Below are 13,787 nucleotides of genomic sequence, written 5' to 3' on the forward strand. Positions count from 1 at the left end.
ACCTGGCCCTATATCCCCTCACCCACCTGGCTCCTATGTTTCCTCACCGACCTGGCCCTATGTTCCCTCACCCACCTGGCCCTATCTTCCCTCACCCACCTGGCTCCTATGTTCCCTCACCGACCTGGCCCTATATCCCCTCACCCACCTGGCTCCTATGTTTCCTCACTGACCTGGCCCTATGTACCCTCACCCACCTGGCCCTATCTTCCCTCACCCACCTGGCTCCTAATGTTCCATCCCCACCTGGCTCCTGTACCTCTCGCACACCTGGCCCTATATCCCCTCACCCACCTGGCACTATGTTCCGTCACCCACCTGGCTCCTATACCTCTCACCCACATTGTCCCCTATCCCCTCACCTACCTTGCTCCCTTCCCCCACCCACCTGGATCCTTAATTCACTGTCCTTCAACCCACCTGGCACTATGTTCCGTCACCCACCTGGCTCCTATACCTCTCACCCACATTGTCCCCTATCCCCTCACCTACCTTGCTCCCTTCCCCCACCCACCTGGATCCTTAATTCACTGTCCTTCAGACTTCCTTTCTCTGTTGTAATAGTTCTGTAATAGTTAAATTAAGGTCACTATATTAAATATTTTAAGGCACGGTCATCTAAAGATTGGCAAAGCAAGAGCTGGAGATCGGGAGTAGATTGGATGGCAGTGTTTCACAGGTACAGTCAGGATGGACTGAATGGCCTCTTTCCAGGGGGTAAATTCCTGTGGCTGCAGAAACACAGCACAGCATGTTCCCTTACTCAGCCACAAGCTCCCATCTGCTAAATCTCAGTCAGTTTCATTAATAGTCTGTGAGAGATATATCTTCACAAACCAAGCCTCTAAGGAATGAAAATAGTAACATTCCTCTCCTAAATACTTCCCTCCAGGATGTCTGGAGTTATACGCATCATTATAAGCAACTGGGGACTTGTGGGGAAAGAATTCCACTTCACGGATGACCTTTCCACAGAATCTGTAAGCTCAGTCCATTCTCCCATCTGAGAGATTTCCAGACAGATACTGACCGCTCTGTTTAAAAAATATAGCTTACTCTTTCACTTACATGTCTTGCCATAATTTCCATTCATGATTCTAACTCAAAGAATTTCGGGAAGGGACAGAGTCATAGAATCATACAGTACAGAAGAGGCCCTTCAACCCATCAAGTCTGTACTGTCAAAGTTACACTAGCCCTATTCTCCAACTCAGAGCTTATTGCTTCAGAAACTTATATCAGCGTTGGAGATAGTTCATTACTGAGAAGGTCACTTCATAATCTGACCTGCCCCATAGTCATGGAGTCACAGTGTCATACAGCATGGAAACAAGCCCTAAGGCCCAACTGAGCCGTGCTGGCCAGGGTCCTTAAACTGAACTGCTCCCATTTGCCTGGGATTGGTCCATATCCCTCTAAACCTGTCCAATCCTATTTTTGTCCCAAAGTGGAGACATGAACATATTCTGCGATTAAATTCTGCGACCTCTCTCCATTTATACAGTATCCTGCTATTTTAATTTTTGTACCAAAGTGGTGACATCAACATATTCCCACATTATATTCCATCCGCTGACCTTTTGACAACTCAATTAGCCCACCCATATCCTTTTGCAGACTCTCTGTCTCCTCTTGACAGCATACCTGCTTACATTTCTTGCTGTCTTTGGTAAATTTAGCAACTGTATATTCAGCTCTTTCAACCAAATTATGGAGGGCAATTGTAAACAGAGGAGGCCCAGCACTGATCCCTAAACACACGAATAGTTACAGCTTACCACGTGGAAAACCCTGCTCTCTGTTTCCTGTTTGCCAAAAACCTTCTATCCATGCTCAAATATTAGATCCTTATCTGGTGTAGTAAGCTTTGACATTGTTATGATTGTGGCAGGAGGAAATTGCCGAAGGTTAAGTCCTTTATTCTCCCAGTCCCATGATTAGTATAAGTGTGTTGATCCAGTTCCCACAATGGCCAATTGCTTCCCTTCTGTACAATGATCCATAGTAAAAGAAATGGTCTTGAAACTTCTTTAATTAAATCAAAATGAGCCATTTGTTATAAACCATACTCATTAAAGCAAATTGAAAAACGGACAACAGGTAAACTGTGATCTAGGATTACACTTACACCTCCTTAATCCACCACACAGACCCTTTTGTATTTACTCATTAAATTCACAGGATGAAGGTGTTGCTGGCTAGGCCAGCATTTATTTCCTATCCCTAATTGCCCAGAGGGCGGTTAAAACTCAACCACATCGCTGTGGGTCTGGAGTCACACGTAGGCCAGACCAGGTAAGGATGGTAGATTCCTTTCCTCAAGGACATTAGTGAACCAGATGGGTCCACACCCCCACAGCGATCAACTTACTGTCATCATTAGACACTTAATTCCAGATGTTTTATTGAATTCAAGTTCCACCATCCACCATGGCGGCATTTGAACCTGGATTTCCGGCACGTTATCTTAATCTTTGGATTAACAGTCCAGTGATAATACTACTAGGCCATCACCTCCCCATTGTCATATGCTTACACAACAAAAATGACAATTCCTTGCAGAGATTTTCTTTTTAAAAAAAGCAAAAGGAAACGAGGAATGTGCTAGAAACTTAGAGCAGGAGTAGGCCATTCGGCCCTTCAAGCCTGCTCCATCTTTCACTATGATCGTGGGTAATCCTCTATCTCAATGCCATGTTCCTGCTTTCTCTCCAAACCCCTTGATGCTTTAAATATCTAAAAATATATCTATCTGTTCCTTGAATACACACAATGATTCAGCATCCACAGCCCTCTGTGGTAGTGAATTCTCACAGGTTAACCACCTCTGAGCGGTACCTCATCTCAGTCTGAAGTGGCCTACTCTGTATCCTGAGACCATGACCCCTGGCTCTAGTCTCTCTGACCAGGCAAAACATCCTCCCTGCATCAAGACCGTCTAACATGTTAGAATTTCCATGTTTCAGTGAGATCCCCTCTCATCCTTCTAAGCACTGTTGAATACAGGCTTGATCAGTCTTTCTTGGGCAGTGTTGCTGACCATAATAGCAATCAAAAAGTTTCAAAACATCCCAAGGGTTCTTAATGTGTTGGCAAATGAATTTAGCAGAATATGCCCATTAGAGCTACAAAAAAAGGGGTATGATTTGGAATATCCCCACGATTCTGCACTTGAGGAGTGAATGTAAAAACAATTATGTTCTGTATTTCTAAGGTGAGATTCAGAGGCCCACGTTAGATATGTGCAGCTCCATCCTCCAAAACAATGGGAGAGGAGCAGAAATCCGACAGTGATAGTCACCTCTGGGAAGACTCGGCCTATTATTTTGGCCATGGAGCCTCTTCCAGGTCCTTGTCTGGAACTAAAATCACGCCTTCCAGCCAATAGCGCCAACCTATAGTATTCAGGAGCAGCTCCCATTCTACTGAGTGAGGGGCTGGTGCCTCCTGGTGCCTCCATGCCAGTGCCCACACTTCCGTTGATCCCATTACCTGATTGCCCTAAAGGCTCTGGCAGGCAGGTAGGCACTGAGAGCACTGTGTTCCGCTCCAACGCAGGCAGACTGTTCTGGTTCATGCTGTAGTGTGTGGCTTTCTCCTCCCACAGATGCCCGGAGTGGGCGGCTGAAAGCAGCTGTCTGCCAGAAGGCGTTTATTTATACTGATTTAACGAGACAGCCAACATTGGAACAATCTGTGGCTTTAATAAGCAAGTAAAATCATTCACGCTCATTAAAACAGCCATGAAGACAGAGAACGGGAATGTCCCCGGTTATTGTCACTCTCTGAATTGTCCCTTTGTTCTGTCTGTCAGTTCTGCCCAACACCATTGGTCAGTCGACCTCCGATTCTGAGAACCATTGTTCACCCCATCCTTTTGTTACACTGTTTTCCCTGTTACCCATGCTGCCTTTCAGCTCTGACAATATATATAGTCCAGGAACAGGCCATTCAGCCCCACAGGTCCATGCTAACATTCATCCTGCATGTGAACAGCCCTTCATCTAACCTCGTCAGTCTATCCTTTTATTCCCCTCATGTGTTTATGTAGCTCCTCCTCAAGTGCATCAGTGGGGGGTGGGGGGGGGGGGAGAAAGTTAGAGGGAGGTGGAGAGAGGTTCTCAAACTCACAGAGGACTTTAACAAAGTAAACAGAGAGATCCTTTTGCGAGTGGATCAGAAAGCCAGAGAATACCGATTTTAAGACAGTTGGCTAAAACAAAGGAAATAGGGGCACCGTGAGGTGATAAGGAAATATATTGTATGCAGTGAGTTGTTATGTCCTGGAATGCACCGTTTGAAAGTGTAGTGAAAGCAGATTCAATAAGACCTCTCACAAAAGGAGTTGGGTAAATCGCTGAGCAGAAACGTTGACAGGTCTATGAGAGAGGAGCGGGGATTAGGACTGATTGAGGTACTTTCTATGACAGTGATTCCAACATTGTAACCACTCCCTGCTTTATTGTGTTTACACATGTTTATGCTGATCAGAAACAATACTGTTAATCCGAACGCTGAAGTAACAACAATAACTCTACATTTACATAGTACCTTTAGTGTAGTAGAGCATCTCAATATACTTCACAGGAAAGTAATTCAGTCAGAAATGACACAAAGCCACATATTAGGTCAGATTTTGGAAAACTTGGTCAAAGATGTAAGTTTTAAGGAAGAAAGGAAAGGAGGTAGAGAGGTTTAATGAGGGAGGTCCAGAGCTTGGAAATATAGACGCACCCAGCAGTGATGGAGTGATTCTAATTGGGAATGCCCAAAATGTCAGAATGAGATGAGCACAGGTATCTCAGAGCGTACTGAAGCTGGAGGAAAAGTTAGAGATTGAGGTTGACGGTGGTGGTGGTGTGACCATAGAGGAATTCAGAAACAAGAATGAGAATTTTAAAATCAAGTTAGTGATTGACTGGAAGCCAGTGCAGATCAATGAGCACAGTGATCATAGGGGAATGAAACCTGCTATGAATTAAGACAAAGGCAAGAATGTTGGATGACCTCAAATTTCCAGAGTGTAGGATGATGGGGTCCAACCAGGACAGTGTTGGTATTGTCAAGTCTAGAGGCACGAATAAGGGTTTCACCAAGAAATGGACTGACATTGGGTGACGTTATAAAAATGGAAATAGGTTGAAATCCACTTGAAAGACATTTTATTCTGAACAGTAGTCACTGGTCTTGAAACATTAACTGTTCCTCTCTCTCACCACAGATGATGCCAGACCTGCTGAGTTTCTCCAGCGCTCACTGTGTTTGTTTCCAGCTTCTGCAGTTTGTTTGAGTTCCTGTCTTTCTGAAGCTGTAAAGCATTCTCCTTGAGATGATTCCGTTTAACCTCTTGCAATGGCTTTGCCTGCGTACGCTCTGATATGCAACATGTTAAAAGTTAACAACTCTACCATTTCCTGTAGTGCATGGTGACCACCAGGCACAGCAAGTCCTATTGTGTGTGAGGTTTACAGTGAAGTCAGTACCTGCTAATCTCAAAGCAGAGAGAAATCCTGCAGGGCAACCACAATGTGACCTTGATTCAATGGAGACAGTGGCTTATCCTTGTTTCCACTGGTCAGTGCCTGGTGCATGAATCATTCCTAAGCAGACAAACTTTTTAAATTGGATAACTTTTTCCACTGTGACTCCACCTCAGTGCCTCAGAGTTTGCACGTCCTCAGAGATAAACTTTAAAGCAAAGATAAGAGAACTGTTTTCTTTCCTTTATTCATTCAAGAGATGAGGGCGTCGCTGGCCAGGCCAGCATTTATCCCCCATCCCTAATTGCCCAGAAGGCTGTAAGGGTATTGCTATGGGTCTGGAGTCACATGCAGACCAGACCGGGTAAGGGTGACAGTTTCCTTCCCTAAAGGACATTAATGAAGCAGATGGACTTTTCCTGATAATCGATACATGGTCATTTTAAAAAAATTGACTTCAAATCCCACCAAATGCCCATGTAGGATACAAGCCTGGGTCCCCAGGATGTTACCTGGGTCCCCAGATTCACACGGCAGCAATAATTCCACTAGGCCATTGACGTCTGCTGCTGAGCAGAGCAATGAGAATGAAGTTTTTGTCATAGGGAATGTTTAAACTGTAGGGCTATGTAGTATAAGGAGTCGAGAGTGTAGTGCTGGAAAAACACAACAGGTCAGGCAGCATCCGAGGAGCAGGAGAGTTGACGTTTCGGGCATAAGCCCTTCATCAGGATTCTCCTGCTCCTCGGATGCTGCCTGACCTGCTGTGCTTTTCCAGCACCACACTCTTCGTCCCTGATCTCCAGCATCTGAGTCCTCACTTTCTCCTATTTTACAATGTTCTGGACTTAATGTTGAGTTCAATACTTTCAGATTCTGAGCCCACTCCCATTCCTTCTCTTTCTTTTAGTTAAACGTGTTACATTCTCTGTCACCGTGTCCTCTCTCCCCTCCCTTGCTCTTTCCAGTCTGGTAGCTAGACACGTTGTTATTCTGTCATTTTCACATTCCAATCACTTAATCTGAACTATCAACATCCTTTCTCCCGCAGCCCTCCAACATCCCAACCCCGCCCCAATGGTACATAAATGCTGTCCCTTCCACATTTCACATCAGCTCCGATGAAGAGTTATCTAGGTTTGAAACATTAGCTTGCTCTCTCTCCATGGATTCTGCCTGACCCGCTGGGATCGCCAGCATTATTTTTCCAGTACAGATTCCAGCATCTACAGTAATCCGCTTCTACTTGGGTCGAACATGTTCTTTGCCTTTTCCAATGTTAGCGATTTAATTGCAAACTGGTGTTAAACTGGCTTTTGGAGTTGTGTTAAGACAAGAGATTAAGATGTTGCAGCAATATTTTCGAGTTGTCTGAAAGAAACACAAAGAAGGTACTGTTCATGGCTTCTGTTTACTTGAAGTTTCCTGGTGGGTTTATTTACGGATAATCTGATCTACGCAGTGGTGTAATCTCGTTCTTGCATGACGTAACTCACAATCCTTCAGGATTAAGTTCAAATGCAAGTGAGGTGAGAACGATTTAAACTGTGGGTATAACCTGGGGCTGTTGCTCAACCCACAGCAAGTGTCACTGTCGGAACAGTATCGTGTAATGTAAAGAGGTTATTATTTTCCCAGGATTATAGGTAAATTCAGCACAAATTTATTGTCATGGTATAAGACGTCACCTGGAATTGAGAGAACAATGGGTTCCTTTATAATCGGCAGGAAAATAAACAGCAGAGGAGCGATTTTCTGACCGTAAGTCCCCTTTCATGTGGGAAGAGATATGAACCAACCTCAGGGTTCTGCAAACAAATCCTCAGTAAGGTTTGACAGTTTATAGGTCATTTTCTGAATACACACCATTGTAGATGGCCGCGCCTCTCCCTATTTAGGCAAGCTACTCCAATTGCATTGTTCCTCCAATTCCGGCCCTTGCACATGTCCAATTTCATTGCTCCAAAATAAGTGCACCCATTCCTTCAGCTATCTGGGTCATTAGATATGGAATTCTCCTCTCTGTTCCATTCTCTTTCCTCCCTCCTCTCTCTCTCTCTCCACCTTGACCAACGTTTTGGTCCCCAGTCACAATGACATTTCACGCATGTGTCCAACTTGGTCAGATGACTCTCCTGTGAAGCGCTTTGGAATGTTTTACAGATTGCTACTTGATGGCAAGTTGTTGTAGATGGGGTGTCTCACTCACTGACAGCTGACAAAAGTTGACTGTAAGTGGCGCAAAGAGGTGGGGGGAGGGGGTGGCTCTCCAGTCCCAGCATGCACTTGGAAAGTACCTCTAATGTCTTCCTACATATGGACTTAGACTCATAGAGCTGTACAGCACGATCCAACGCATTCATGCCGACAAGATATCTGAACCTAATCTAGTCTCGTTTGCCAGCACTTGGCTCTGATCCCTATTAGCCCATATACCCATCTAGCCATAGTTTCAAAACAATGCACAGCTTATAAAACAGTCATTACTGCTCCTGGAATTCGAGGAAATCACCTCCAACATCTAAAATACCTCAAAAAAGGAGCAGTTCTTACAGCCTCAATTTTTTAATCTTGGATTAACAACCTGTCTTGTTAAAGTATGGCCATCCCTTTGCAGAGTCAGGAATGAAACCAATGGGTTGACGTTCCAATACATTTGGGCAAAGCTATGGTAGATTTTCGGGCTGGACTATACGATTGGGAGGGTTGTGGGAGGGTCAGCACATGTATTGATGGGCAGACATTAATGCTATCCAAATCGTTAATATATAATGCGAACAGCTGTGGCCCCAGCACCGAACCCTGCTTTACACCTCCGCCCCCACCCTCAGGAACCCTGCTTTACACCTCCGCCCCCACCCCCAGTGGTGGATTTGGTGACAGGGAGGGGGAGAGTAGGTGAGACAGTTAAGTGGGCAATAGCCAGGGACCCCAATCGTCTCAGGCCCGCGACTCCAATCAAATCTATGGCAAGAAGAGGTGTCGGGGTGGATTTTGAGGGTGTTGGGGGGGTGGTGTGTGGGGACAGCGTTCGCAGGGTTTCAGAGATGAGGAGCACCCAACTAATGCTCTACAAAGTGACTGATGATAATGGAAATTGAACTGTATTCTAGCCACCGAGATTGTAATGTTCAATCTCATTAAATGCATTGCAATTAGTATATCTGCTAAGCATCTGTGTAGCAATGGTGCAGATGTAAGTATATTAGGAGTGCATTTTGGTAATCATATTGGAAACATCACCCAATTAGTTCACACTAAGAGCATAAGAAATAGAAGCTGGGATAGTCCATTCAGCCCCTTAACCCTGCTCGGCTAGTGAATGTCTTCTGCCTAAACTCCATTTTCTCATTGGCTCCACATTGCTGCTCTCTGATAGTGGTCATGTCTACCTGATCCTTCTGCAGTGGCCTGGGTGAATTCACTGCCACCAAACCTTCTTGTTGATGCTGAACTAAGACCCGGGTATGAAGTAGAAAAGGATGCCTACACAAAGTCTTTAGCAGAAGGGATGTTCGATCATGATAAAAAAATGCTAAGTTTATTACATATTCCTTAATAGCTAGGAGCAAATTACTGCAGATGCTGGAATCTGTACTAAAAACAAAAAAACTCTGAAGACCACAGTGGGTCAGGCAGCATCCATAGAGAGAGAGCAAGCTCACATTTCAAGTCTAGACTCCATGGATGCTGCCTGATCTGCTGTGATCTCCAGCATTTGTTGTTTTCAGTACTTAACAGCTAGTTACATTATATCTGAGTTATAAGAGAGGCTTTTGTAAGACCTCAGACTAGACTTAAGAGAAAGTACACATTACTGTTAACCGTTGAACTTAGACCTGGTGGCAAACTGAACTGGAATGGAAGAACAACTGGATATTTGATCCCAAGAGCAATCCTTTCCATCCTAACAGATGGTGATACCACTTAGTCTTTTAGCGTATTAATTATTTTGTACTACAATGTCCCTTAATTCCTAGAGAGATCATAAATGTATTCTTCCCAGCCTTGAATTTGTTCAATGACCTCTGGGCAAGAGAATTTCAAAGATTGACATCCTTCTGACTGAAGTGATATCCCCCTATCTCAGTCCTGAATGATTACTTGAGCCGCTGAGTCAGCATCTGCATGTTTCTGACTGCCACAGCCAGGGGGGTCATAACCCCTCAGGTGTCCCCTGTCAAAGCCCATTCACATTCACCCGTTGCAATGAAATGAGTACGCAAGTTCCTCTCGTAGATTTCGGAGTTGTAATCATGCATGTGACATACACACTAGATTTTTAGTCACCTTTATTCTCCTTCTTTTTCTTCTGTTACAGGGGCTGGGAATTCAAACTGTAAAATCGCTATTGTCATGGGCAGAACGGAAAATAAACATCTTCCCAGGTGAGGAACAAAGCAATTGGCCTTCGGTCTGATGAAGCGTTAAGATTCAGAAGGGTTTATTTTTCCAGAAGAATGGGGGAATGCTGTAAAGCCTTTCCGAATGCTGCCCAGGATGGGCGTGGGCAAGAGATGTTGGGGAGGAAGTGTGCACATCACCCAGGGATCAGGTCTATGAGCTAATCCTGTAACCAACTCCCAAAAGACAAAGCTGGTATATGCAGGAGGTCACAGAATGGACCCTAATGTTGTCGTCATTGCCTTTGTTTAGGCTTTTCACAGACACGCTTGCTGTAAACATTGGTTGAATCATTGACTGACATAACACACAGGAGTCCATCCAACCCATTGAACCTGTGCTAGCTGTCTGGTCATTCTGTACCATCTGACCCATTCCTCTGCTCCTTCCCCAAAGCCTTGTGAATGTTTCCTTTCAACGATGAATTCAATTCTCTTTACAATTGAGTCTACTTCCACTCCCCTTTCAGACAGTGTATTCCACGTGTTGGGTTAAATTAATGTTTCATCTGGCCTCGTGTTATTCTTTTGTCCATCGATCTGCATTAAGCAGGTTGCTTTCAGCTGCTGGAAACAGTTTCTCCTTATTCGCCCTGCCCATAATGTTCAAGATTTTGAACACCTCTGCCACGTCTTGTCTTAAACGTCTGTGCTCTGAAACCCCAGCTTATCCCCATCTCTCCACATGGTTTCTGTAGTGATTGGAACCAGGTGGATCTCATCGACTATGAGATTCTTGATTGGGGATGTTAGTCTGGGCCAATCAGGAAAATTCTGGCTGACAGATATAAACAGGGGATGGAGGCCATAGACCACGTGTATATTGGGTGTGGGCACTTGCACTGCCTTTTTGATTTCCTTAAAAACCTTCTCCTCTGTTTTTGGCTGCACTTCAGTCCCACGCTCCTGATCTTTGGGCACCCGGTACGGAGGAAGGAGGGCAGGTCTGAAGACCTCCTCGTGGGCCTGCTCCTGGGCCTGGCCAAACTGGCCACCAACAGGTCCAGGCAGCGGGCCGTGGAAGGGGTCGTTAGGGCCGACTGCCTGCCCCTCTTCCGCGGTTACGTTAGGGCCCGGGTGTCCTTGGAGAAGGAGCACGCGGCGTCGACCAACACCCTGGAGTTGTTCAGGGAGAGGTGGGCACCGCAGGGAGTGGAGTGCATCATTTCTCCCTCCAATTCTATTTTGATTTAGTCCCTACCCTCCCCTTCACTGTTTTGATCACACAGCACTGCCCTTTGATGTGAAGGGCAGTGTTTGTCACTGGCCACCCGGGTGTTTTCCTATCTTCCTGATGGTGGAAATTGAATAAAGATTCGTGCACTTTATGTCTTTCACTGTGTCTCACACTTACACACACACACACACACACACACACACACACACCATGGGTGCTGGAGATTTTGTAATTTGTTTAATAAAATATATAAACCGCAAGTAAACCGGAAGGTGGGTAGGGGCGGGCTGCCTTAGAGTGGTCGGAAGGTGGGAGGGGCGGGGGCTTGTTGGGTCTGTATTGTCTGCACTTTTGTATGTAATGGTATTGTCTAATGTACAAATGTCATTGTCACTGTCTTGTCATATGTGGAACTGGGATTTGAGGTTTGTCCTCCTCTCCCTGTAAAATGGTTGAATGGTAGGGTTCGGGACCTAGCTTTGCTGCTCCTCTCCCTTGTAAAACTGCTGTCTTTTGTGTACAGCTGTCAATGTTTTTTTGTAAACTGTTTTGTAACTTGTTTAATAAAATAAACACAGTTCAAAAAAAAAAAAAAAAAAAATATAAACAGGGGATCAGCACTGCCCTTTGATGTGAAGGGCAGTGCTTGTCACTGGCCACCCGAAAAAAAAAATAATCAGGAGTGTTGCCCGGTGTCCTTGGAGAAGGAGCACGCGGTGTCGACCAACACCCTGGAGTTGTTCAGGGAGAGGTGGGCGCCGCAGGGAGTGGAGTACATCATTTCTCCCTCCAATTCTATTTTGATTTAGTCCCTCCCCTCCCCTTCACTGTTTTGATCACACAGCACTGTCCCTTGATGTGAAGGGCAGTGCTTGTCACTGGCCACCCGGGTGTTTTCCTAAAAAGGAAAAAAAAAGAAAAAAAAAAGAAAAAAAAATATAAACAGGGGATGGAGGCCATAGACCACGTGTATATTGGGTGTGGGCACTTGCACTGCCTTTTTGATTTTCTCAAAATCCTCCTCCTCTGCTTTTGGATGCACTTCAGTCCCATGCTCCTGACCTTCGGGCAGCCGGTACGGAGGAAGGAGGGCAGGTCTGAAGACCTCCTCGTGGGTCTGCTCCTGGGCCTGGCCAAACTGGCCATTAACAGGTCCAGGCAGCGGGCCGTGGAGGGGATCGTTAGGGCCGACTGCCTGCCCCTCTTCCGCGGCTACGTTAGGGCCCTGGTGTCCTTGGAGAAGAAGCACGCGGTGTCCACCAACACCCTGGAGTTTTTCAGGGAGAGGTGGGCGCCGCAGGGAGTGGAGTGCCTCATTTCTCCCTCCAACTCTATTTTGATTTAGTCCCTACCCTCCCCTTCACTGTTTTGATCACACAGCATTGCCCTTTGATGTGTTTCCTTTTCTTCCTGGTGGTGGAAACTGAATAAAGATTTGTGCACCTTGTGTCTTTCACTGTGTCTCACACCTGCAAGGAAAAAAAGGAAAAATATGAACAGGGGATTTGGGATCTCCTCAGATCAGGGACTGACTCTGAGCTGGCTGGCCACAGCCAGTGTACTGTGCACATAAAATAAAGAGTGATTTGGTGACGGGATACCAGCCTCTGTGCAGTTATGTCAGTTTCTATCGCTAAGTGGTTCTCGTAAATCTCATCTAACCTCACTCTCTCGAGAAGTATAAATTTATTGTATATTCTATTGTCTGATTTCAGTGTTCTTCCAAGCTGAATAATTGCAGGCAAGTCTTTCATCTCCAACACGTGGAAGTTATGCTTAAAGGGTATAAATAACCGGCGATACAAATCTGTGTTTTACTGCCTTTTGAAAATATTAATTTCAGCCTGGACAGTCTTGTTTATCTCACATTGGTTTTACAAGGCTAGCCTCAGTTTGTGGGCAGGTGATGACTACTGCCACTTTAAGCCAGTGTTTTATTCCTCTTGTAAAACTGTTTTAGTCCATAAAGGCCTCGAGTGTTAAAATCAGTTGATGCAAGTAAAAAGTTAATAGTTTATGTTTAACATTAGTGTAACACCACGTTCAACAATATGTACACACTTGCTTTCTTTGCAAAAGTTGTGTACTGTGCAAACCAGGCCAGGAGGAAGTGATTAGAGTCTAAATCCACTCACTCTGAATGTGAAAATGGGATTTCAAAAATGCATTTTATTTGTTGGAAATGCACATAATCCGTGTTTTATTTTTCCTTGTATATGTTTATTAGATTCTGCATTTGTTTCCTAGGCACAAGCAACACAGCATGATTCTTGTTCCCATGGATACACCAGGGGTAAAGGTCATCAGGCCCCTGACAGTATTTGGATACGATGGTGAGATGTTTTAATTTATTTTGGCAGCGTCAGTGGTTCCTGTCAGAATTCTCGGCGCCTGCCATGTCATGATGGGATGTCGGAATAGGATTTTCACAGAGTCAAGGAGGCTTTTCTCCTTGAATAGACATCAGGCTGCTCCTCCCCAATTCTGTGTGTCACTGTGTGGTTTATTCCCTGCTCAGGATTTCTGATGGAGCCTCTGGACTCCTGGGGCTGGGTTTTTTTTCCCCTATGACGGGGTTTCTCACCCCACCATCCAAGGACTTTGTGGGACGATGCCAACCTTGCAGCTAATAAACACTCCCCTTAAGGGCTTCAATTGTGCCAAATTGGCAGCTGGGTCAGCCACCACTTGCCTGCCCCATGTAATTGTACCAACAGGTCAGGCAAG

At 45.2% G+C, this 13,787-nt stretch overlaps 1 protein-coding gene across 1 annotated transcript in view; it reads left to right on the forward strand.

Annotated features, from left to right (window-relative positions):
- acad11 (acyl-CoA dehydrogenase family, member 11) overlaps positions 1-13,787 on the forward strand; it is a 140,158-nt gene that overhangs the window by 87,682 nt on the left and 38,689 nt on the right. Inside the window, exons 10-11 of the mRNA XM_043719516.1 lie at positions 9,802-9,868; positions 13,308-13,393. Of these exons, the coding sequence (XP_043575451.1) occupies positions 9,802-9,868; positions 13,308-13,393 (153 nt within the window). The remainder of the gene's footprint in view (positions 1-9,801; positions 9,869-13,307; positions 13,394-13,787) is intronic.

The sequence above is a fragment of the Chiloscyllium plagiosum genome, chromosome 29 (genome assembly GCF_004010195.1).
Source record: "Chiloscyllium plagiosum isolate BGI_BamShark_2017 chromosome 29, ASM401019v2, whole genome shotgun sequence".
Taxonomy (NCBI): domain Eukaryota; kingdom Metazoa; phylum Chordata; class Chondrichthyes; order Orectolobiformes; family Hemiscylliidae; genus Chiloscyllium; species Chiloscyllium plagiosum.